At 39.1% G+C, this 27650-nt stretch overlaps 1 protein-coding gene across 5 annotated transcripts in view; it reads right to left on the reverse strand.

The window, feature by feature from the left end:
* LOC126235681 (uncharacterized) overlaps positions 1–27199 on the reverse strand; it is an 84160-nt gene extending 56961 nt beyond the window's left edge. For all 5 annotated transcript variants that reach the window (XM_049944416.1, XM_049944417.1, XM_049944414.1 and 2 more), the window contains exon 1: positions 26476–27199. In XM_049944416.1, the coding sequence (XP_049800373.1) occupies positions 26476–26714 (239 nt within the window). In that variant the 5' untranslated portion in view covers positions 26715–27199. The remainder of the gene's footprint in view (positions 1–26475) is intronic.
* Positions 27200–27650: the final 451 nt, after the last annotated feature.

The following is a 27650-nucleotide window of genomic DNA, read 5'->3' on the forward strand; positions in this document are numbered from 1 at the left end:
CCATTCTCGCCCATTTCAACTCCCACATAGGGCATAAAAGGCAGTGGAAACCAATGTACTGAAAGGATAATAAATGTTTCCATAGCACATGTAATGTGACCACTCATGTACAGAACTTTTTCACACAAAAACAAATTCACCAAGAGGTATACTCAGAGGGTGTACATTATCAGCAAATGAACACATGTTGCATAATAAGAACACAAAGCAGTTTATATCTTACACGGTAAACTCTATAGTATATAGTTTGCATATGATTATTCATATCTGAAATGTGAAGTAATTATTTGTGGAAACAGTGTAGCCAATTTGAGATAATTAAGATTACAGAAAAAGATAATTCAACTAATGAAAAAAGTGGAGCAAATAGCAAAAGGTAAGTAATTATTTAGCAAATACAAAATTCTACTAACTTAACATGCACACAGTGTGTCCAAGAAGTCATAGTATCTCTTGTAACTATGCACAATTGGGGAAATAAACAGTTATTGAATTGGTATAGCTGCTTTGAAGCTAACAAAAAGCATGAGAGAATACATTTACCACCATCAATCAATTCATAAAAGAGCAGTTGAACTTCAGTACCCTTGCTAATCATGAATAAAAAGATTTAAAAATTAAAGGATTTAGCCCACTGTACGTAAATGAACTAAGCTATGACAATATGGAACGGTAAATTTTAGTCTCCTGTGTTTTGTTGGCACAATTTCCAAATGCTGTGTCTCGCTCAAGAGTGTAACTTTCTGATGAATGTGCCATGTATCACATTTCATACAGGAGGAATGTGGTTTTATGGTCAAAGGAAAGCCCCATTATGTGACGAGCTGGAAAGGAACTGCCACATGTTATGATACGGGCTAGGAAGCCACCATGATGTGTGTTTGGACCAATTTTTTGAAAGGTACACTATGTGATCAAAAATATCCGGACACCCCCAAAACATACGATTTTATATAAGGTGCATTGTGTTGCCACCTACTGCCAGGTACTCCATATCAGTGACCTCAGTAGTCATTAGACATTGTGAGAGAGCAGAATGGGGTACTCTGCGGAACTCACGGACTTCGAGCGTGGTCAGGTGATTGGGTGTCACTTGTGCCATACGTCTGTATGCGCAATTTCCACACTCCTATAGGTCCATTGTTTCTGATGTGATAGGGAAGTGGAAATGTGAAGGGACACGTACAGCACAAAAGCATACAGGCCGACCTCATCTGTTGATGGACAGAGACTGCCAACAGTTGAAGAGGATCGTAATGTGTAATAGGCAGATATCTATCCAGGCTATCACACAGGAATTCCAAACTGCATATACTATGACAGTTAGGTGGGAGGTGAGAAAACTTGGATTTCATGGTTGAGCGGCTGCTCATAAGCCACACATCACACTGGTAGATACCAAACGATGCCTTGCTTGGTGTAAGGAGCATAAACAATGGACGATTGAACAGTGGAAAAACATTGTGTGGAGTGACGAATCACGGTACACAATGTGGCAATCCTATGGCAATGTGGATATGGCGAATGGCTGGTGAACGTCATCTGCCAGCATGTGTAGTGCCAACAGTAAAATTCAGAGGCAGTGATGTTACAGTGTGGCCGTGTTTTTCATGGAAGGGGTTTGCACCCCTTGTTGTTTTGCATGGCACTATCACAGCAAAGGCCTACATTGATGTTTTAAGCACCTTTTTGCTTCCCACTGTTGAAGAGCAATTTGGGGATGGTGACTGCATCTTTCAACATGATCGAGCACCTGTTCATAATCTACGGCCTGTGATGGAGTGGTTACATGACAATAACATCCCTGTAATGGACTGGCCTGTACGGAGTCCTGACCTGAATCCTATAGAACACCTTTGGGATGTTTTGGAACGCTGACTTTGTGTCAGGCCTCACCGACCAACATCGATACCTCTCCTCAGTGTGGCACTCCGTGAAGATTGGGCTGCCATTCTTCAAGAAGCCTTCCGGCACCTGACTGAACATATGCCTGCGAGAGTGGAAGCTGTCATCAAGGCTTAGGGTGGGCCGACTCCATACTGAATTTCAGCATTACCAATGGAGGACGCCAAGAACTTGTAAGTCATTTTCAACCAGGTGTTCGTATACTTTTGATCACATAGTGTATGTGGATGAAAATTCTTATTTGTACATCACAAACAATTTTAATACCAGCTTGAAAACAGGGAATCACGGTTGATATGTGGTTACAGCAGGACATCACTCCAGCATAATTTGTTAGCTATTCAGATGCAATAGCTCTTTGATGAATAATTTCGAGGTTGCTAGACTGGGTGCTATTCAGCAAAATCGCCAGCCCTACTGAAATGGACACCTCTTTACCATGCCAGACAACTCATCATGGGAATAATAAAGCTCCATGTGGTTCAGCATTACCCATGAAGAAATGCATAACAGTATTGAGGAAGCCTTTTGAAGTGTAAATACTTAGGTGCTCTGCAAGATGTAAGGTACATATAAGTCCACTGGATATATGGTTTTTATGTGTTAGGACTCCAATGTTCAATATAAAGTAATACATGAAAATGTGTTTACTCTAAAAGAAAAACCGAAGAATAATATCATACAATGTAGGCTTTCACAGCTAGTACTGACTTCACTTGGAACTTCCTGGCTGCAGACCACGGTTGATGCATAAAATTTTCTTCTAACATTTCATCTCCAACTGCAGGAAACATCTACAGAAGTAAAGCAGTGACCAGCAACCAGAACTCGAGCGAGTGCCGAATATAAAGACAGTGCAGAGGGCACAACAGTCGATCACATGATGTTGGCTGAGAGATTATCTCTGGTAATGCCAACACTCTCAGTATGAAACAACCAATCATCATTCTTAGGGTGCAACATTGGCACCCAAATTGTATCTAATTTAACACCTCCCTTTTTCCTGTTAAAATTATTACAGTGTTTATAAATCTCACATCTTAAAAACATTGCATTATCATGTGCACATGTATACAGAGGGTATTGTGATTTATAAGCAGCAAAATAATATTAACAGAAAAGAGGAAGGTGTTAGATTAGATAAAATCCATATGTTAACGGTCACTGTAAGAATGATGATCGATGACTTGAGAATACTGGCATTACCAGACAACTCTTAACTAACGTCATGTGATGGCTGTGGTGCCCTCTACACTGCCTTTATATCTGGCTTTCCTCAAGTTCTGATTGCAGTTCACTGCTTTACCTCTGAATATGTCTCCTTCAGTCGGAAATGAAATGACATGAGAACGTTTTATACATCGACTGAGGCCCACAAGCACGGAAGTTTTGAGTGTAATGTAATGCAATGTATCACACATGAATTGATGGCGAGATGTATTACTGATCAGTTAAGTTATTGGTGATAAATCGCTGGAATCACTGGAATCAGTAACAACTATAAAATACCCAGGGATAATTGTCCACAGTGACCTCAAGTAGAATGACCACATAAAATTAAATGAAGCAAAACCCGATGATAGGCTAAGGCTGAGATTCAGTGAAAGAATCTTCATGGAAAATAATTCATCCATGAAAGCAGCAGCTTGCACACCACTTGTTGAATCTTTTTTGTTTATGAAACACCATTATGGGAACCTTATCAGGTTAGACTAACAAATGATGTAGGGGTGATCCATAAAAAGTGGTATGTTTCACCACAGCATAATTTAGTAAGCATGTGAGTATTACAACGAAGATACTCAACAAAATCCAGTGGCAAATACAACAAGAAAGGCGTTATGCATTACAGTGAATGAGAGGTTGACTGTTGAAATTTTGAGTTTGTATGTTCCAAGATCAGGTGGCATGTGGGTACTACTTCCTTCCACATACATCTCAAACTGACCATGGGGGGAAAAACACACACACACACACACACACACACACACACACACACACACACAGGGAACTTAGAGTTCATACAGAGGCTTACCAACAGTTGTTTTTCCTACATACATTTTTGAATGGAACAGGAAAGGTGGGAAATGTTAGGGCTGCCAAAAGTACCTTCCATGTAGAAGATGAATAACTTGATATTGATTTATTTCAGAAAGACATAATTCATTTTCGAATCTAACAAATTAGTAGACTGCCAAAATTATAAAAATAATAATGGGCACGAAGCATTTAAAATTATGTGATTAAGCGCTACTTTTGTACAATTAGGGAGTAAATGATAAAAACACTATTAAAATGTTGAATATGTGAGATGTTACAAATAGCAGAACGTAATATAATACAGTATTTCATAACTAAGAACATCCACTTTAAGCCGCTTTTTCAACCATCCAGGCATGACTTTAAAAACAGAGAGTGGGTGAATAAACCAATGATGTGAAATGATCTTACATTAGCAGTATTCCACAAATCTGATGGACAGAGGAATGTGGGAAGACTATGTAAAACACTTTCTGACAGCTGATACAAGATTTATTTTTATCGAAATTTTGATTTCAAAAAAGGAAAAAAGAAAAAGTAGCACTCTTGAGTTTTGTTAGATATTGGATGTTTATTTAACATATATCACATCATTGTTCAAAAGATCATTCAAATCAGATTATGTAAACTGATAACCTACGAGGGCTATCCACAAAGTACATTACGTTTTTGAATTAAAAATAAATTAAGTATTGGAAATTTTTTTTATTATATACAGATGAAAGCCACACTTAAATACTATTTTTCAACATAGTTGCCATTTAAATTAAGGCACTTATCGTAGCGATGGACGAGCTTGGAAATACCTCCGTCGTAAAATTCGGCCGCCTGCGCCTTCGACCACGTGGTTACCTCTTCTTGAAGCTGTGCGTCGTCATCAAAACGCTGCATAGCCAACCACTTCTTCATTGCTGGGAATAAGTGGAAGTCGCTCGGTGTCAGGTCGGGACTGTACGGCGGATGAGGAAACAACTCCCACTTAAAAGATTCGAGAACTTCACGAGTGGCATTTGCCGTGCGGGCCTGGGCGTTGTCGTGAATCAGCAAGATCTTTGAGCCCAACTTTCCCCTGCGCTTGTTTTGTATTGCTCTTCTGAGGTTGTGCAGAGTTTGGCAATACCTTTGAGAGTTTATTGTAGTGCCTCTTTCCAGGAAATTCACAAAAATCACACCTTTTCTGTCCCAAAAGACAGTCGCCATCACCTTCCTTGCCGACATTGTCTGCATGCATTTGTTGGGTTTTTGGGGGGAATTTGTGTGCCCCCACTGCATTGACTGCAATTTTGTCTCGCAGTTCACATGCTTAACCAATGTTTCGTCACCACTAACAATGCGATCGAGTAATGAGTCGCACAGCTTCAAGAAGAGGTAACCACGTGGTTGAAGGCGCAGGCGGCCGAATTTTACGACAAAGGAATTTCCAAGCTCGTCCATCGCTACGATAAGTGCCTTAATTTAAATGGCAACTATGTAGAAAAAGTATTTAAGTGTGGCTTTCATCTGTATATAATAAAAAAAATTATCCAATACTTTATTTATTTTTAATTCCAAAACGTAATGTACTTTGTGGATAGACCTCGTATAATAACACTGCCTCATGAAAGTACAGAGACAAAAGTTATAAATTGAAACATTTTCATTACACTGGTTAACTTTATTTAGGGTGTCAAATTAGCATCTTTAAACAACAATTATTCTAGCCACACTAATGTTAATTTAAAATGTACATGTTTAGCGGTGAAGATTCTTGAAACTGTCAATGAAACTTCTTAAGAGGATCTTTGTTTTTCATCCACTGATAAATTATATTCTGTTAACTTAACATCTTTTTCATTAAAGTAATACATTCTGACTAATGGTATTGATTTACATACACCAGCAGCACATAAAATGTTTTCTAAAGGCACAAAACAGGAGTCTTCCTTCTCAGGCCAGAAGAATGGCACTGCTGGTCCATGCGGGTGGAGAAAAAGTAGTCCAACATCACCTTCTTCATCACAGACATTTCTGACAAAGGCAAAGTACCACCTGTCATCATATACAGCTGCTACAAAAGAATTTTGTTGAGGATGAGTGCATGTCCATTGTGGGGCGTTTTCACTGAATGAAAGAAATCAAGGAAGGTGTTTCAGAAGAAGTTACTCTTCTTATCTCTAAAGAATCACAAGAAAGTAGTTTGTAATTGTGAAAATATTGATGCAAGGTATTGTGCAGCTTGTCAAAAATCTCCTTTGAGGTTCTTGCGTAGGAAATCTGCACTGAATTTCTTTAAAAAGTGGAAAAAAAATTGTCAATGTTAGCTTTGCAGAAACTGTAAACACCAGATGCATCTGTTACTTGTTCATCATCCACTAGCTGAAGATTAGCTCTTCTCAATATACATTTTATAGTTCCTCCCAAACCATCACACACAGATTTACCGTGGCGAGTAGCAAAAAAAGGAATGCTCAGCATCAATAGAAAAACCATTTTTGTGCTCACACAAATTTTTAAAGCCTTTTCTATTCTTATATTTAGCAGCACATTCATCAATAAAATAATGCACTTTCTTCACTTGTCGGTAATGCTCTGCCAGCCACTTAACCATTTCTTTCTGGACAGCATTTACAAATACTACAACATGTTCCATATTATCATTTATAAAGCAGTGGTTCACTATTATCAATTTACTTTCTTCATTTACCACATAAACACACACGGGATGGATTGTACAGTTACTTCTTGTCCAGTGGTAACTCTGAATTTCATTCTGAATTACAAAACTGCAGTTTTCAGCAAAGTTCACTAACAGAATTGCTTTTCTATGGTTAAATTTTCTTTCAAGTTTTTCCATGATTTTGACTGACACTTAGATATAAATGAGTGTGGTTTAAGTGCCTGTAATTTTGTTACCAACAAGCCTATGTACTCACCAACAGTTGCAGACTGCTTTACCAATTCTGCCCGATGATCTGTGTTTATTCACTGGCTGAACTCAATTTCATCATCAGCATCTTCATAAGCTAATTTCTTTTTTAACAATTCCGACAGTTTGTCATCACTGGGACAATTATTACAGTGTTAAGCATGCAGTCATAGTTTTCAGAGTCACATACAAGAAATTTTATAAGTTCTTTGTATGTTTCTTCAATGTGTTCCACATCCAAAAACAGTCTTACATTTTGGTGGATAACACACACATGCACTGAATGAGTGTCGGCAGCACCAGCTACGAGGTGCATTCAAGTTCTAAGGCCTCCGATTTTTTTTTCTCCAGACTGGAAAGAGATAGAAACATGCGCATTGGTTTAAAATGAGGCCGCGTTCATTGTCAATACGTCCCAGAGATGGCAGCACCGTACGGCAGATGGAATTTTACCGCCAGTGGCGAAAGTGAGAACTGTTTTAAATACTTAAAATGGCGACATTTTCCTTACTTGAACAGCGTGCAATCATTCGTTTTCTGAATTTGCGTGGTGTGAAACCAATTGAAATTCATTGACAGTTGAAGGAGACATGTGGTGATGGAGTTATGGATGTGTCGAAAGTGCGTTCGTGGGTGCGACAGTTAAATGAAGGCAGAACATTGTGTGACAACAAACCGAAACAACCTCGGGCTCGCACAAGCCGGTCTGATGACATGATCGAGAAAGTGGAGAGAATTGTTTTGGGGGATCGCCTCCAGAGTTGGCATTTCTGTGGGTTCTGTGCACACAATCCTGCATGATGACCTGAAAATGCGAAAAGTGTCATCCAGGTGGGTGCCACGAATGCTGACGGGCGACCACATGGCTGCCCGTGTGGCATGTTGCCAAGCAATGTTGACACGCAACGACAGCATGAATGGGACTTTCTTTTTGTCGGTTGTGACAATGGATGAGGCGTGGATGCCATTTTTCAATCCAGAAACAAAGTGCCAGTCAGCTCAATGGAAGCACACAGATTCACCGCCACCAAAAAAATTTCGGGTAACCACCAGTGCTGAAAAAATGATGGTGCCCATGTTCTGGGACAGTGAGGGCGTAATCCTTACCCACTGCGTTCCAAAGGGCACTACAGTAACAGGCGCATCCTACGAAAATGTTTTAAGAACAAATTCCTTCCTGCACTGCAACAATAACGTCCGGGAAGGGCTGTGCGTGTGCTGTTTCACCTCGCACCAAGACAACGCACCCGCACATCGAGCTAACGTTATGCAACAGTTTCTTCGTGATAATAACTTTGAAGTGATTCCTCATGCTCCCTACTCACCTGACCTGGCTCCTAGTGACTTTTGGCTTTTTCCAACAATGAAAGACACTCTCCGTGGCCGCACATTCACCAGCCGTGCTGCTATTGCCTCAGTGATTTCCAAGTGGTCAAAACAGACTCCTAAAGAAGCCTTCGCCGCTGCCATGGAATCATGGCGTCAGTGTTGTGAAAAATGTGTGCGTCTGCAGGGCGATTACGTCGAGAAGAAATGCCAGTTTCATTGATTTCGGGTGAGTAGTTAGTTAGAAAAACAATCGGAGCCCTTAGAACTTGAATGCACCTAGTACAATACACCACTTCGGTCCTAGCGAACAAAATTTAGAAAGACCAATGTAAATGTTTGGATTCTCCTATTTAAAACAAGAGTACAGTTCTCTTAAGCTGCAAAGGATGTCTTTTTTACATATAGGCCTACACGTTCTTCTGAATGCTAACTTTGTCTTTTGCTCCTGTTAAAATTTGAGTTATTGTTGTAGTCTTCAGTCCGAAGACTGGTTTGATGCAGCTCTCCATGCTACTCAGGATAGAGTAACATGCTTGCTGTGCAAGTTTCTTCACCTCCCAGAACCTACTGCAATCTACATCTTTCTGAATCTGTTTAGTGTATTCATCTCTTGGTCTCCCCCTACGATTTTTACCTTACACACTGCCCTCCAATAATATTTGAGTATATTCATCATTTGGGTAGAAATCAGTGACAAACTTTATCACTTCACCAGCAATAACTTTCCCCCTTTTTGGTTTATGAATTGATAAAATACCCTTTTTCTGTTTTCAGTTTCCTTGCTTGTCAAAACAAATACTCACTAACATTGAATTCTGACATTATATTTTCTTTTGACCAACGGGGTGGAGCTACAGTTAAAACTTGAATTTTTTCAGGTGCTCTTACACTAGCCACTTTTTCTTTATTAACAATATCCTGGCATCAATATCTTTGGCTTTCTTAACAATTTTATCATCAAATTTTTCTTCTTTACAGTCAGAATCTTCAATACTGCAATCTAATGCCCAGCACACTTCTCTTTCCAAAACATGTTTCACTTTTTCTAGCTTCTTTTTGCTATGCGAAGCCTTGCTGTGATTTGGAATGGAGTGAATTTTTAAGAGGGAAAACCCCAAATCATGTGAAGTTTTATTTGCATCCTCAATACTTTGATTTTTTAGTACTGACCCGTGAAATGTCACCTCTGGGTCACTTGCATCACTTTCAATTCTATCACTGATGTCAGTTTTCTGTTCACAAATCTTATGACATGCTCTGCAGTCTGCACAATTTTTGGTCTGGTTTTACATAAATTTTTTTAGCACTTAATGTTTTAGACAAAGGCAAGCAAACTGAACTCAAAGATTTTTAACTGTGTGTATTTTTTGAAAGGATCACAACAAATTCTTTGATCACTCACACAAACTTTTAAGTAGTAGTATTTGTGACATCCACAGACAGTAGCACTTTCTTGATCTTGTGGAAAACTTATATTGGATCACAGCAATATCAAATCTTGTTAGTCTAAAGTCAGCTCTTCTATTTTTTGTAGTTTTTACTAAGGTACAGGTTGTCAAATGACATGATGTTTTTAGTAATTTTCCAACAATGCATAAATTCACATTTTCCATTGCAATTAACTGAGCACTAGAAGCGCATCTTCATATTTTTGCGGTGCAAAGACTATTCCTAAAAATTTTCAGGTGTGCAGAAGCATAAATTCAACTTCTTCTTCTCGGTCTGCAGGTTTAAACGGACGGAGCAAGCACTGGAGCATCAGTCACCTTGGCTTACTCTGAAGATGGCTGGACGGTATTCAGCAGAAATATTAGAAGAAGTTGAATTTATGCAGCTGCATGCCTGAAATTTTATGGAACTGAGCACTAATTCACTTAAAACATACTTTATACAAGTGGAATGGTACGCCTCAACACAAGCAGATACGACCTGTCTCACAGAAAGACAAAGAGGAACTGAGGCCAAACAGACTAATTGTTGCATACCAGTTATTCTCAACAATGAATTTCAGCAATTGTTGCATTGTTTTTATGCCTATAAAAGTTTCAAACAAGCTACTGCTGTCTACGAACACATTTTTTATCACCGTGAGCATGTGGTAGGCTGAACAATTAAATCATCTCTAAAAAATTACTGAATTATAATAGAGAGAAACATTCCACGTGGGAAAAATATATCTAAAAACAAAGATGATGTGACTTACCAAACGAAAGTGCTGGCAGGTCGATAGACACACAAACAAACACAAACATACACACAAAATTCAAGCTTTCGCAACCAACAGTTGCTTCGTCAGGAAAGAGGGAAGGAGAGGGAAAGATGAAAGGATGTGGGTTTTAAGGCAGAGGGTAAGGAGTCATTCCAATCCTGGGAGCGGAAAGACTTACCTTGGGGGAAAAAAGGACAGGTATACACTCGCGCGCGCACACACACACACACACACACACACACACACACAGACGTTACCCCCAGAAACCATCCTTGTAACCATTGATGCCACTTCCTTATACACAAATATTCCGCACGTCCAGGGCCTCGCTGCGATGGAGCACTTCCTTTCACGCCGATCACCTGCCACCCTACCTAAAACCTCTTTCCTCATTACCTTAGCCAGCTTCATCCTGACCCACAACTTCTTCACTTTTGAAGGCCAGGCATACCAACAATTAAAGGGAACAGCCATGGGTACCAGGATGGCCCCTTCGTACGCCAACCTATTCATGGGTCGCTTAGAGGAAGCCTTCTTGGTTACCCAGGCCTGCCAACCCAAAGTTTGGTACAGATTTATTGATGACATCTTCATGATCTGGACTGACAGTGAAGAAGAACTCCAGAATTTCCTCTCCAACCTCAACTCCTTTGGTTCCATCAGATTCACCTGGTCCTACTCCAAATCCCATGCCACTTTCCTTGATGTTGACCTCCACCTGTCCAATGGCCAGCTTCACACGTCCGTCCACATCAAACCCACCAACAAGCAACAGTACCTCCATTACGACAGCTGCCACCCATTCCACATCAAACGGTCCCTTCCCTACAGCCTAGGTCTTCGTGGCAAACGAATCTGCTCCAGTCCGGAATCCCTGAAGCTTTACACCAACAACCTGACAACAGCTTTCGCATCCCGCAACTACCCTCCCGACCTGGTAGAGAAACAAATAACCAGAGCCACTTCCTCATCCTCTCAAACCCAGAACCTCCCACAGAAGAACCACAAAAGTGCCCCACTTGTGACAGGATACTTTCCGGGACTGGATCAGATTCTGAATGTGGCTCTCCAGCAGGGATACGACTTCCTCAAATCCTGCCCTGAAATGAGATCCATCCTTCATGAAATCCTCCCCACTCCACTAAGAGTGTCTTTCCGCCGTCCACCTAACCTTCGTAACCTCTTAGTTCATCCCTATGAAATCCCCAAACCACCTTCCCTACCCTCTGGCTCCTACCCTTGTAACCGTCCCCGGTGTAAAACCTGTTCCATGCACCCTCCACCACCACCTACTCCAGTCCCGTAACCCGGAAGGTGTACACGATCAAAGGCAGAGCCACGTGTGAAAGCACCCACGTGATCTACCAACTGACCTGCCTACACTGTGACGCATTCTATGTGGGAATGACCAGCAACAAACTGTCCATTCGCATGAATGGACACAGGCAGACAGTGTTTGTTGGTAATGAGGATCACCCTGTGGCTAAACATGCCTTGGTGCATGGCCAGCACATCTTGGCACAGTGTTACACCGTCCGGGTTATCTGGATACTTCCCACTAACACCAACCTATCCGAACTCCGGAGATGGGAACTTGCTCTTCAATATATCCTCTCTTCCCGTTATCCACCAGGCCTCAATCTCCGCTAATTTCAAGTTGCCGCCACTCACACCTCACTTGTCATTCAACAACATCTTTGCCTCTGCACTTCTGCCTCGACTGACATCTCTACCCAAACTCTTTGTCTTTAAATATGTCTGCTTGTGTCTGTATATGTGTGGATGGATATGTGTGTGTGTGTGCGAGTGTATACCCGTCCTTTTTTCCCCCTAAGGTAAGTCTTTCCGCTCCCGGGATTGGAATGACTCCTTACCCTCTCCCTTAAAACCCACATCCTTTCGTCTTTCCCTCTCCTTCCCTCTTTCCTGATGAGGCAACAGTTTGTTGCGAAAGCTTGAATTTTGTGTGTATGTTTGTGTGTCTGTCGACCTGCCAGCACTTTCATTTGGTAAGTCACATCATCTTTGTTTTTAGATATAAGTATAATTTTGGTTATAATAGAGGGAAACATTCCACGTAGGAAAAATATATATAATTTTGCATTGACATTCTTGCAGAGCCCAGTTATCAGAATATCACTACATTTAAAATTTGATATAAACTGAAGTTGTACTCTGAGACCAAAAAGATTTTGCAATAGTTCCTATGTTATAAGTATAAGCAAAAGTGCAAAGTTTTGTGAAAATCTGAGATAAGGGGTTACAAATCCATGAATTATTATGTGGTTTGATGTGTAATGATACTAACTCTTGAAGCCATGAAATGTGCAAACGCAGGCACCAGTCAGTTCATCACTTATTGCTGAAGTTTACATGAAAAAAAAAAAAAGCCCTCAACATTACAATATCATCAAAATATATAAATAGCTGTATTACAGACTATGAAGTTAGTTAGTTTGTAGCAGGTTAAATTGCATATTTTCAAACAAGTGTTATTGTAACAATTAAAGAGCTGAATTTTTGTCAAAACTAAATGTGTCTGAACATTCTAAACATTTTATCTGAATTCAGTTCCAAAAAATGTAGCAGAAAAACCCTTTACCTTTAAGAAAAAATTTCCATTGCCGAGCTGTGTCATGCTATAGCATTTTTCATTAATATTTTTAGACAAACTTATTACATTTTTATTATTATAATTACATAAATTTATTTCATGACGTATGTAATGTTCTTGGTTTACTTATTTTGCAAGCAAACATAAAGTTACTCTTTTAACCTGCCAGGAAGTTTCATATCAGCGCACACTCCGCTGCAGAGTGAAAATCTCATTCTGGAAAGTTACTCTTTGTGGTGCCAGTGGGAAGGGACTTCATGTTTTCTTCTTAGACCTATGGAAAGGCATCAATTTCTTCCGGAAGCTCAGCACACAAATTACTTGAATGGTTGCAGATCTCTCTTGTTGATTATGTTTCCTATGAAATCATTATAGCCAAATTATTTTTAGACCAACCAACTTTAAACATTCCCCCTACAATCTAAGAGTAATAACGCTTCAGATCTGGAAGAAGTACAATATTGGCCCTTGCAAGACTCCTATTAGAGAAAGAAAACCCTCATGGATGTTTATACAATATTGGACAATATGGAATAAATTAATGTTGAACATAAAGAAAACAAACAGAACGTACTGCAGCACAAAGAGGGAAAGCAAATCATTTACATGATAACTCTAAAAATTTTACAGCACACTAAGTTTTTAGGTATCACCATTGATAGTCAGCTAACATGGAATGAACATACCAAGATGCTGGCAAAATGAATGTCATCATTATGTTATGCTCTTAGGGTGTTAGCATTAGTCCGTAAAAACCATTGTCTTGTGATGACATACTACACCAACAGATACTCAGTTCTTTGCTGTGGGATTCTTTTCTGGGGATTGAAGGCACAAAACATGGACACTGTTTTTAAATTACAGAAAGGAGGCATAAGAATAATAACTGGAAGTATTACTCTGGCTTATGGTAAAGAGCTATTTAGAAAATTGGGCATCCTTACTGCACCAATTGAGTTCATCTACCAATCTGTGGTGTATATCAGGGAAAATATTACTAAAAGCTGCATTACCTGTTCTATACACGCCCATGGAACAAGAACCAGTTTGGAGTTATATTTACCCAGACAAAAACCTCAAAACATAATTTTACATATGAGATAAAATAGTATAATAAACTGCTAATGGAAGTGCAAATGATTACTAAAATACATGTGCTTAAAAATACAGCTAAAATGTTTTTTGTAAGTAATGCGTATTACACAATTCGAGATTACTCAGAGGTCTCAGACTAGTGGACAGTAACAAAAGGGGAAAACTACAGCACCTTGTGGCATTTCAACACGATTTAGTGCTCTTACAAGGAAATTATTTGTCAAGACGCAAAATACATGATACTAATGTCTGTTAGCTTAGCTTTTAAGGTGGACAGTGACATGTAGTTGAATATGAAGAGAAATGAGTCTGGAGTTGATGCAAGGGGCAGAGCACTATCTTCACAGTCCAGGAGTCATTAGTGGGTGTCTCAGTGTGTGTGGTAGTGAAGATACGTTTTACACTGCAAGTAAACAGAAACAGTAACCAAAAACAGTTCCAGAGTCATCACTGGGTGATCTCAGTGTGTGTAGCAATGAAAAGCCAAACTATGTTTTACACTGCAGGCTATCTGAGCAAATTTTGTGTAAATCAAGGAACATTATACAATAGGGGTTTACCAAGTGAGGCAGCGCAGCTGCTAAGACACTGACGACCTATTTGGGAGGATGGCATTGTTCTGCCAACCTGATTTCAGTTTTCCTAGACTGCTAAGGCAAATGCCACGAAGGTTCCCTAATCAAAGCCATGGCTGTTCACTTGTCCTATACCCACAGATGACCAGTTGTATCCTCATAAAGCATGTTATGTATGCTGTGTTGTATATTTTGGCCTGCTGATTTGGATTGTATTACCTTGACAGATCCTATATCACTGTGAGACGATCCTTGGGCAAATAAAGATAAATTAAATACATAAACAAACTAGATGGACTGACCGTGGAGTTAATGTTACTAAGACCGTATGATGAGGAGAAAGTTAAGGTTTACATCCCATGGATCATTTACAGGATAAACTGTAATGATGTGTGATGAGTATTTTATAATTGCACTGCAAATTATTTTGTATATATGGCTACATGCTGACCAGATGCGTTTTTTATAGGTATATGAATATGAGTTAGTAATTTCTACCCACCACTTATTACATATTAAAATATACATAATATAAGGTGATGAATTCTTCTCAGGTTACCAGCCGAGTGGTGGTGTCGTCTTGTCGCAACGTTTTGATGAGTTTCCCACCCATCACCTTATAACTCGAGAAGAATTCATCAGTGCAATACGCCGAGAAAGACTGATCATCATATATAATTTTACTTTGCTACCTGTCAGACATTTTCAAATTTTACTTTGCTACCTGTCAGACATTTTAATTCAATGAGTAAGTTAGCCTATCAAAAATGTTAGGTACAGCATTGTGCATCCCTTTTTGTGCTATAATGTAATTTTTTCTTCTAGTATTGTAATTATGCTTCCCCATTGTTATTTCTGAACTACAGTGGATTATTTACAATGAGCTTCATCAGGAAATAAATATACTGTGAGGCAGTAGTCCAAATCCCTCAAACTCCTTAAAATGATGTCTACAAGATGATTGTGGGTAACACATATTTTTCTTATAGCACATTTTTGAGCACTGAACACTTTTTTTTCTTAAAAGATGAATCACCCCAGAACATTATTCCATATGACATTACTTACTGAATGAAAATTTACAAAATATGTCACTGGTTTCTCTCTCCTCATGATTTGCAAAGATTGTAAATGCCAACATAGCTGAACTAAGTTGTTTTAGGAGTTCCAAATGAAGCGTTTTCAAGTTTAAATTTTCATCAATATAAAGACCAAAAATTTTGAATTTTCTATCATGTTTATTATTTCTTCACCATGTGTTACGCTATCATTGGTATAGTAGTTGGGTGAGGCATTTGCAGAAAACCAGTCAATGATACTTTCAAGAACAACATTTAGCATTTCTTCTGTTGCTGTATGTATGCTTGGACTGATTGCAATACTAGCATAATCTGCAAAAAGAGCTGATTGGGGTTGCTGTATATTAGATGGAATATCTTTTACCGGTATATATATGAGGTACAACAGCGGACCTAAAACTGATCCTTGGAAGCTCCATATATGATTTCTCCCCAGTCACAAGAATCTTCCCGAATTACATTGGTTGAATTACTAAGTGCAGCTTTCTGCATTCTTTTGATTAGATATGACATTATCCATTGGTTGGCTGCACCATCAGTCCCATTAAATCTCCACTTATTAAGGAGAAATTGTGATTCACACAATCAAATGCCTCAGAAAGATCACAGAAAATACCAATTGGTGCTGTTTCATTACTTAATGCTTATAAAATTTGGTGACTGAATGTGTAAATGGCATACTCAGTAGAACAACTCTTCTGAAATGTGAACTTTGATTTACTGAGGACATTCCTTTTGCTTTGTTTTGTTCTGAACACAAGCATCTGTACATTTAGTAAGCCAGGCAGTGAGGACCAGCTCTCAACTGATATACATCTACAGAGCGGCAAATTAAGTGTTTATCTTTTCCTTGTAGTATATTTCTGAAATTTCACATGTGTGTCCATTTAAGAGGTGTAGACTCACATTTTGTACGTGTAAATTCAGGCAGTCTGTAGAACAGTTTTCAGCCAGCTAGATAGCTCACTGAGGCATCAGTGCCCATTTGTGACACATCAGGAGGTAGCAAGTTGCACATCTAGGATTTTGCCTGCTTTTATAGTTTACTTCTTCAGTTAGTTTTGCAAGGATGGGTAGAATGTGTGCATGCTGTGTGCGGATGCAGGAGGAACTGGCCACAGCTCGTGAACAGCTGAATGAGCTTTTGGCTACTGCCAGTCACCTTCTGGCTGCTGCCTTGGGGTGTAACAATAGTGGAGAATTTGCTACATCACATGGGAAACCACAGGTGTTGCTTGTTTCGTCTATGGGCTCTGCTGCTGAGGCAGGATACCCGACGCAATGGATCTGCCCTCACAACAGAGTGAGTGGCGGGTAGTAATGCATTTGTGTGGCTCAAGGTGGAGGGCCAATGTGAAGACTGCTCGTCTGGCCTCACCCATTCATCCTGTGAGAGGACAGTTGGCCACTCCTTCAGCAGGGTACAAGCATACACATGGGTGGAGGGGTTTACTAGTTGTTGGGAACTCCAACGTTGGGTGTGTTATGAAATCTCTTAGGCAGATAGTGTTCAGGGCTGGAAAGAAAGCCAATGTGCACTCAGTATGACTACAAGGGAGGGCCTCATCTGAGATGTGGAGACGGCCTTACCTGCGGCTATAAAGCATGGAGGATGCAGCCGTCTGCAAGTTGTGGCTCGTGTCAGAACCAATGACGCCTGTCGCACGGGTTCTGACGCCACCCTCAGTTCATACAGGTGACTGGCGGAAGTGGTGAAGACTGCTAGCCTCACAATTTGCAGCAGTATTCCTAGAGTTGATCGGAGTCCTCTGGTTTGGAGCCAAGTACAGGGTCTCAACCAAAGGATTTGTCAACTCTGTACTGGTCTTGGCTGCAGATTTCTAGACCTGTGATATTGGTTGGGTGAGGCTTTTTAAGCCACGTGGTAGTCTGAGATACTCTAATGAACACTCGTCAGTCGATGCGCAGCGAGGGAAGTCAGACGGCATTCAGAGTAGAGACAAGTCAACTGTCAAAATTATATCACTAAATTGTCGGAGTATTCATAGCGAAGTTCCAGAATTTACTGCCCTCCAGGAAAGTTCTCATGCTCAAATTATTCTCAGAACCGAAACCTGGCTGAAATCCGAAGTGGAAAGCTCTAAGGTATTTAAAGAGTCATGGAAGATGTATAAAAAAGATATATTAGAGGGCATAGGAGTGGGAGTGTTAATTGCTTTTGACAAAAATATTGTGTCAACTGAGGTCAAAGTTGAGAGTGACAGTGAAGTTATCTGGTCGCATATAACAGGTGTAGGTGAAACCAAGTGAATTGTTGGATGTTTTTTACTGGTTGCGTGATTCTGCTGTGACAGTTCTAGGGTCATTCAAACAACGTCTATGGTCAGTAGAGCATAAATACCCAAATTATGCATTACAAGTTGGAAGTGACTTTAACCTCCCAAGTACAGACTGGGAAGTCTAAGGATTCTTTGCAGTGGACACAGATAGACAGATGTGCAAAGTAATTTTGAACACGTTTTCTGAAAACTGTCTTGAGCGGCTAGTTTGGCAATCCACACACGATAGAAATATCTTCGACTCTGCAGCTACATATAGGCTGGAGCTTATCAGCAACATCATTATAGAATTGGGGATTAGTTATCATGATGTCATTATAGCAACTATGGTTACAAAAGTTCATAAATTAGTTAAGAAGTCTAGATGACTGTTTCTGCTAGAAAGCACAGAGAAGCAATTGCTAGCACCTGACTTAGTAAATTGACATCAGCTAGTTCTAGTAAGTTGGACGAAGAGGAATTACGTGCAAAACTTAAACAGATTGTAAATTGCAGTCTGGAGAATTATGTGCCTAGTAAGTGGATTAAGGACAGAAAAGACCCACCATGGTTCAATAACAAGAAAATGCTGAGGAAGTAAAGGCTGCTGAACTCTCGGTCCAAAAGAGAGAGTGTAACTGATGACAAGCAAAGGTTAATAGAGATTCATGTGCCTGTGAAAAGATTTATGCATGAAACATACAACTGCTAGCACTGTTGTACCTTAGCAAAAGATCCGGCAGAGAACCCAAAAAAATTCTGGTCCTACGTGAAATAGTTATGTGGGTCTAAGGCTTCCATCCAGTCACTTGCTGACCAGTCTGATATGACAGCTGAAGACAGCAAAACTGAAGCTGAAGTTTTAAATTTCACATTCAAGAAATCGCTCATGCAGGAGAACTGTACAAACACATCATCCTTTGACATTTGAACAGACTCCTGTATCGATGACATAGTAGTAAGCATCTCTGGCATAGAGAAACAACCAAAGGAGTTGAAAACAAATAAGTCACCAGGTTCAGATGTTATCCCAATTCACTTTATCAAAGATTACCCTATGGTTTTGGTCCCTTAGCTAGCTGCTATTTATCATGACTCTCTCACCCAGTGCAAAGTCCCAAGTCACTGGAAAAAAAGCATACAGGACTCCTGCATATAAGGAGGGCAAAAGAACAGACCTGCAAATTTACATACCAATATCCCTAACATCAGTTTGGTGCACAATCCTTGAACATATTCTCAGTACAAATATAATACATTTTCTTGAGGCCGAGAAGCTTATGTGCACAAATCAGCATGGTTTTAAAAAGAACTGCTTGTGTGAAACTCAGCTTGCCCTTTTCTCACAAGATATACTGCGAACAATGGATAAAGGGCAACAGGCAGATTCCATATTTCTAGATTTCCAGAAAGCTTTTGATATGTTGCCCCATTGCAGGCTGTTAAAGAAGGTATGAACATATGGAATAGCTTCAAAGATATGTGAGTGGCTCAAAAACTTCTTAAATTATAGAATTTGACGCTGAGTGTTCATCAAAGACAAGGATATTGTACGGAGTGCCTCAGGGAAGTGTGATAGAACCACTGTTATTCGCTACGTACATAAATGATCTGGTCGACAGGGTGGGCAGCAATCTGCAGTTGTCTGCTGATGATGCTGAGGTGTACACAAAGGTGTCGAAGTTGAGTGACTGTAGGAGGATACAAGACGACTTGAGACAAAATTTCTTGTTGTGTCATGAATTTGTCAACTAGCTCTAAATGTAGATGAGTAGAAAAAGCAAATCCATAATGTATGGATGCTGCATTAGCAGTGTGCTGCAGGAAACAGTCACATCAGTTAAATATATAAAAATAATGTTGCAAACCAAAACAAAATGAAATGAGCATTTAAGAATTAAAGCAGGGATGGTGAATGGTCACCTTCAGCTTACTGGGAGAATTTGGGGCAAGTGTTCAAAAATGTTCAAATGTGTGTGAATTCCTAAGGGACCAAACTGCTTACGTCATTGGTCCCTAGACATACACACTAGGCCTACTTAAACTAACATATGCTAAGAACAACACACACACCCATGCCCGAGGGAGGACTCGAACTTCCGATGGGAGGGGTGGGGCAAGTGTGGTTCATCTTGAAAGGAAACTGCATATTTGACATTAGTGCGATCCGTCGTTGAGTACTGTTTGAGTGTTTGGGAGCTGCATCAGGTTGGATTACGGGAAGACATTAAAGCAATTCAGAGGTTCGCTGCTAGATTTGTTACTGGTAGGTTAGAACAACATGAAAGTATTAGTGAGATGCTTTGGGAACACAACTATAATCGCTGGAGGGAAGGAGACATTCTTTTTGAGGAACACTATTCAAAAAATTTAGGGAACTGGCATCTGATACTGACTGCAGAACGATTCTGCTGCCTCCAGCACACAAGGACCATGAAGATAAGATACAAGAAATTAGGGCTCATACGGAGGCATATAGAGTCATTTTTCTCTTATTCTATTCATGAGTGGAACAAAAGAAATGACTAGCAGTAGTACATGGTATCCTCCACAATGTGCTGTACAGTTGTCTACGAAGTACCGTATCAATATAGATGTAGGTGGGATGTTATTCTAGAATACACCAACTTCTCAAAAAATTAGGACAATGTTGTCAATAATTAAAAAGATAAGTATTCATTGACATCTCTCTCACCATCATTCTTATACAAGAGTTTAACAATGGCATATTTCAATGTCTCTGGAAGAATCCCTCGAGTTAGTATTGCATTACATATTTCAGGTAAGACAGGGCTTATTATACAGGAACAAACCTTTAGTTCTCTGGTGGAAACAACATCAAATCAAGAGGGGCTTTTATTCTTGAGAGAATATATAATTTTCTTAATTTCAAAAGGAGAAGTTTGTGCTAGATTTTTATGGTTAATTTTATAAAAGTTGCTTTTCCGGTGCACTGCTGTGACTTTATCTTGAACTGTTTGTCCCTAAGTTTTCTCTTTATTTAAGAAATGATTATTAAACATAAGTTTTATATTAACATTGACTATAACAGCATATAACCAAAATGGAAAAGGAGACAGTTTTGTCAAAATGACATAGCTCACAGAACTGCTCTGGAATAGACAAAAAGAGAAGGGGATACAAATTTCCTAATTCTTTAAAAGCAAAAAGGACAACAGGCCTAAACGGACAGTGTAAATCAGAAATTACATCTCTGGACTCCAATGGAAAAAATGGCTTATGAAGAACTGTATTGTCAGTGATCGCCTTTGGGTGCATCAAAACTGAGACGATTCCCCATCAAGCAGTGGAATCTGTTGCCAGTGATGATAGTAATAAGTTGCCTGTTATTGTTCAGTAAAGGCCAGCAACAGCAACAACTGAAGCAGCAGCAGCAACAATTCTAGCATGCTTCACTTTGTTACAAGCACTCCCTCTAAAATCATTAATAGCTGCAAAATTAGCGACACAAATAAGGTTTACATCTTTGATTGCTACTGAAGCTTTCAGACATCTGCATCTGCATACATATCCCACAAGCCCATAAATGGTGCATGGCAAAAGGTACCTTGTACCACTAGTTATTTCTTGTCCTGTTCCACTCGCAAATAGAGTGAGGGAAAAATGATTGTTTATATGCCTCTGTACGAGCCCTAATTTCTCTTATCTTATGTTTGTGGTCCTTACGTGAAATATACATTAACAGCAGTAGAATAGTTCTGCAGCCAGCTCCAAATGCCAGTTCCCTAAATTTTTTCAAAAATGTTTCAGGAAAGGGTGTCTTCTTCTCTCCAGAAACTCCGCCTTGAGTTCACGAAGAAACTCGGTAATATTCGTGTGTTGATCTAACCTACCGGTAAGAAATCAAGCAGAATTCTGAATTGTTTCATGTCTTCCTTTAATCCAAACTGGAGAGGATCCCAAACTCTTGAGCAGTACTCAAGAATGGGTCACACTAGTGTTCTATAAGCAGGCTCCCTTACAGCTGATACACACTTTCCTACAATATACCAATAAATTGAAGTCAACCATTCGCCTTCCCTAATCCCGTCCTTACGTGCTCATTCCACTTCATATCGCTTTGTAATGTTATGCCTAGATATTTAATTGACATGACTGCGTCAAGTAGTACACTATTAATGCTGTATTTGAACATTACAGGAGTGCTTTTCTTATTCATCTGCATTAAATTACACTTTTCTGCATTTAGACTGAGCTGCCATGCATCACACCAACTAGAAATTTTGCCCAAGTCATCCTGTATACCCTTATAGTCATTCAATGACGACACCTTCCCTTACGTCAGCGATGATACCTTCCCATACAAGACTGTAACATCAGCAAACAGCCACAGATTGTGCTCACCCTGTCCATCAGTTAATTTATGTATTTAGAGTGTAAGAGCTGTCCTATCATATTTCCCCAGGGCACTCCTGACAATATCCTTGTCCCTGATGAGTACTCTGCATTGAGGACCATGTATTGGATTCTGTGTTAAGAAATCTTCGAGACACTCACATATCTGGGAGCCTATTATGTATGTTCATTAAATAAATAAAAGAGAAGGGGGGAGGCAGAGGGAGGGGGGGGGGGAGGGAGAGGGAGAGGGGGAGAGAGAGAGAGAGAGAGAGAGAGAGAGAGAGAGAGAGAGAGAGACAAAAGGAAGTATGATTCAAACTTAACCTTAATGTCTGCCAAGAATTGGTGTTGCACAGATATGGGAAGCTGGTTGCAGCATTCAAAGGTGTTGGAAAGGTTGATACACTGGCAATGATTGTAAGTTTTCAAGGCAATGAGCAGATACTGATAGCCCCTATAGTTCCAATATGTCTCGGAGAAGTGAAACCTCGGCTCTTTACCACATAGTAGAAAAGTGGGGAATAACTGACAGAATTCAGAAACAACAGCAAACAACACAGGTCGATTAAATGATGGCTCTGTAAATCTTGAACAATTGTTTAATGGTGGTATGTTGTGTCTTGGTGTCAATCATACTTTGGAGGGGCTGTCTCAACTTTTCAAAAGACTCTGAGAAACCTGAATGAAACTGACAAGAAATTTTACATGAGCAATGAAGTCACTGGTAACGTCCACTCTACCAATCTTGGAGTTCTTGAGCATCATCATTCCTTGTCAAAACAATGGAATAATGCTTACTAAGAACTTTTGGAGTTCATTGGTCACAATTCAAACACTACAATATCATTGCTTATTCCAAGAGCTCTATGTCATGCCAGATGAATAACAGGTGCACTTTTTGCATTCAACACCAATTCCAATTATATCACAAGAACATGAACTCTTCAAGAACATGTATTTCCCTGGCCTAATTTATGTAAAGATCTGTTTTCTGTCATCAGATGCAACTTTTCATGATTTGCTAGTCACAAATTTAGCTGATACATTATCAGAATATTGATCTGCTGCTATGACATAATCTCTGAACCACAATCTCTGAACCACCTCTGCTACTTACTTCTTGAAATGATGACTCTCTCTGAATTTGACGACAATGTTCTGACAGCAGTTAAGCAAAATATGTTGCTAATTATGCTGCAAGCAGATGAAAGTGAAAAAGACATTTTGTAGTCAGGGTAACTATAGGTTAGGATTATACATTGCCACAGGAAAGAAATTTCCTAAAATTCTCCAAAATAATCTTAAAAAATCCTGTAGCGAAATTTCTTCAAGGCTGAATTAGTGTTACTCAAGTCCCTTTATTAGGAGGTGCTGTTAATAGATAGTGTATAAACAGAGAGAAAAAGGAATAGATTTTTATTCACAACTTATCACTTTGTAAGGCAAGAGAGAATGAACTATGTCCCAATGTTCCAGCCGTAACCTATCAATTGCATAACATCAAATGGATAAGTTTGGAATTTATACACCATAAGGTGTAACTTGAAATTGTCAAAACTCATGCTCCAATAAAATAATTCTAGAACGAGAGCAATTAACTGCAAATTAGAACATATAGCACAGAACCAGTGGCAACGGAAACCCATGATCCAATAAAATACCTAGGGAAAAGATGTCACTCCCCAAAACTGGTATAACAGACTCAATGTCAAAAATGTTGAGGTACTAATACAAACCGAACGTGGGCCAAGCGGACACAGCATGAATGAAAACTAACTATACACAAAATCGAGAGGGCCTGGCGACCAGAATATCATTTACTTGGTAAACAACAGAAACTGGGAATCATATTACTGGATTTAACGATAAATTTAAATCATGTTGTGATAGAAAGTGGTGAATAAACTGCATTGTGGTGGTTAAATAAATAAATCTGGAAGTATAAATAGCATAACTAAAAATATATATATTTTAAAATTATTTCCAAAAAAATTATTTAATGCTTCTATACTAAGCAGGTTTTAAAACAGCAATACATATCCGTTATGCAAGTTATAAAAGTGTTCCATTGGAGAAGTTCAGGCAATCAAAATTAGCCAAAATGCTACAGTTTTTCAGCTCAGTTTGGTTGTTCAAGTCCAAAATGTTACAGTGTTTCAGCTCAGTTTGGTAGTTCTGTGGTGTATGAAAAACCGCCACTTCTTCTAAAACATTTAGCCTAAGATGTTTCCTTTGCATTCTCAAATAAGATCTTAAAATTATTCTCCGTGAAGGACACTAATTTCTAGTACGGTAACTTTAAGGAGTTTGGTTGTTGCCTGGTAGGTGCCCCATTGAGTTAAAATATTACACAGACTTAATTACTTGTAGCTGAGTCACCCTAATGTTCACTCATATTCCTGAATTCTTTCTGTACTAATGTTAAATCCACTTTAAGCCTCTGTAGACTAATCAATATTATTTCTTGTTGAAAACTGTTGCGTTTAATGCAATATCTACAGTAATTGAGGGCTAGTCCATTGTATTTCATAATCTGCAGTTATAGATTTACTGGAACAAATTCATTGAAATATGTGTCTCTTTTTTAATTTTAAAAATAAGTAGGCTACCTCAATTTGGATTTCTGGATGGGGGATTATTAAAGATTGCACTTATTAAAATATTCCAGGCTATTATGCCATGGTAAGATAAATCAGACCACACCATAACAGCCTGGAGTAATTTAATAAGTATCACATTTCCAGCAGTGATGGCTTATATTTTATAAATGAGGCCTATCATGAAGAAAATGTGGAAAAAAAAAACCTTTCCGTGAAACAGAAAAAGCTATGTTATGAATTTGAATATTGTAATGACAAGTTGTGGTTATACACTTTACATGAATTATTTTGGAGCAATGTTGGATGACTCCCATTGCTGTTGAGGATAATTTTGGGACAGCACAGTATCAGGAGAAGATCCTTCAACATCTTGTCCAGGTCCACAGTCAACATTCTGCTGATGGGTTTGTCTGTCAAGACAATAATGCACAAACATACTGAGCTCAACTTGCGGATACCTCCTTCCAGGAGACACAAAAACAGAACCGAAGGGTCTGTGGTATTTGATAACATTAACCTGATTGAAAATACTGGGGACCAGTTGCAACTTGTCAGAACAAGAACCCTTTTCACATTCCAGACAAGCTCATGAATAGCACCACAGCAGACTGGGTTAAGCTTGAGCGGTGTTGCCTTGACCACTTTGTTTTGATTTCACTGTAGTGCAAAGAAATGCACTTTCAAACAGAGTTCCTTTATTTTTGTTGTTATTTTTCTTTAAGTCTTTGTATGTCTCGTAAGACTTATTTCCTAATTCACAACTTCCCTTAAATAAAAGTTTGCATATAGGCTATTCATGGAAATGCAGGTGCTGCACAACTTTTTTTGAGCAGTTTACAAGTGACACATGGTTAAGGTTCGTTTTGGTTGAGAGGAAGATAAAGGTATCATGAACATTTCTGACCTCACAATTATAAAGAAAGTGAGAATTAATAGATAACAATCAGGATACAACTAAGATTTGCCAACTCAAGAGTATGGAAAGATGCTAAAAACACAGTGAAAACAATGAGAATTAAGTACAGAGAAAAATGATTGCTTTCATTTGCTGCCAAAAAAAACACCAATGGAATGACAAAAGTAAAGTAAACTCTATGGCACTCAAACCAGAATGGGCTTCTGCCATGACTTCAGATAGAATGCAGTCTTTCACTCACTGCAGGGCTAGGATGCCCTTTAGCTCATGTTTTATCAATCACTCCTGTGGCTAGTTTTACTATGCACAGTCTGAACCCATAAGTTATCCCAAACTGTGACATAGCAAAAACGAACTTCTATCCTAATAGGTAATTTAGCACTGATGATGGTCATATTAGCATACCAAACTAAATTGTAGGCTTGCAAGTTAATGGCATGGTCACAGTAGTGCGTAATTTTATTTTTCTACTTAACGTCAGAAATGGTAGTACTGTTATTGATAACAGTCAATACATTATTTTGTTCCGAAAGCATATGTTACATACACTAGTTATATATGAGAACCAACCTGTTTGTGATACTCTGACGCACAATTTCACCCATCAATGGTGGCAAGGAATCAAACTGTGTAGCAAGTTCCGCTTGTAAGGCTTCTGCCTCAATGCCCCGCCTGCGTAAAATTAAAGAGGTTGTCTGATATGTTCGAATATGCTGAACAAGGTTTATTTCTTGTTCTAGGTGAGTTAAAATTAAACTCATGCACAGCTCCTCCAGTGCAGGCGGCGTTAACTTGCGTTGAGGTGGCATTCTGATACACACAGATAAAGCTAGTATAACCCCTTTCAAATTCAGAGAAGATGTCAAATAATTCAATTGGGTCAGAATAACCGCAAATCAGCACAACGGTAGCTGCCTGCACGTTAAGTAAATTCTCATTAAATGAATAATATTTGTCTCCAGGTGGCAGTAAGTAGTTTTTTTATTTATGAACCGGTCACACAAACATATCGCACGGGCAGTGTATACATTCGTAACATCATCGTCCTTTTCCCGCAATAATTGTCCTGAACAAGCCTGGCCCTCATATGTATACGTAGCTTTACAAAGCAGTTATAGCATTGCGTTTAACAAATTACGTCGTCTACTGAGTGACGCACAAAAACCAACTGAAATAACACGCCTAATGAATTCAATGTTGCTATACACAAAAACTCAAACAACCCGCTAACAACAAACGGCCATAACAAACATGACATCTCTCGCTCATGTCTACACTCTACAGGTGTTGATGAAGTTTTCGCTTAAGATCTTTGGTGTTGGAAGACGGCAGGCTAGTAAGTGTACGTTGCGTTAGAAAAAAATTAAAACATTATTTTCGCCTTTTACATACTTCTAGCAACATATTAAACATGATTTAAATTTTTTATTTAGGACGATTTTTTAGGACTGCGTGTGAATACAGGTCACGAATCTGAATACAGTCAATAATATTTATAACATAATTTTAGAAACCAGGCCGGTAGAACAGTTCAGCGAGACTTCAGTCTCAGCTAAAAACAGTTTCATAATGACTCAACGTATAAAGAATGTAAAAAAAGTGTGAGTAAAGGCATCTTCTGTTTAAAATGTAACTTCTGGTTACACGAAAAGTGTGCGAATGTGTATTTCAAGTTCGTAAATGTCGATATTAGGTGGTCATGTCGTAACTGTGTTAGCGATGAACGTGAAGATTTTCTCAACTCG

The sequence above is a fragment of the Schistocerca nitens genome, chromosome 2 (assembly GCF_023898315.1).
Source record: "Schistocerca nitens isolate TAMUIC-IGC-003100 chromosome 2, iqSchNite1.1, whole genome shotgun sequence".
NCBI lineage: Eukaryota > Metazoa > Arthropoda > Insecta > Orthoptera > Acrididae > Schistocerca > Schistocerca nitens.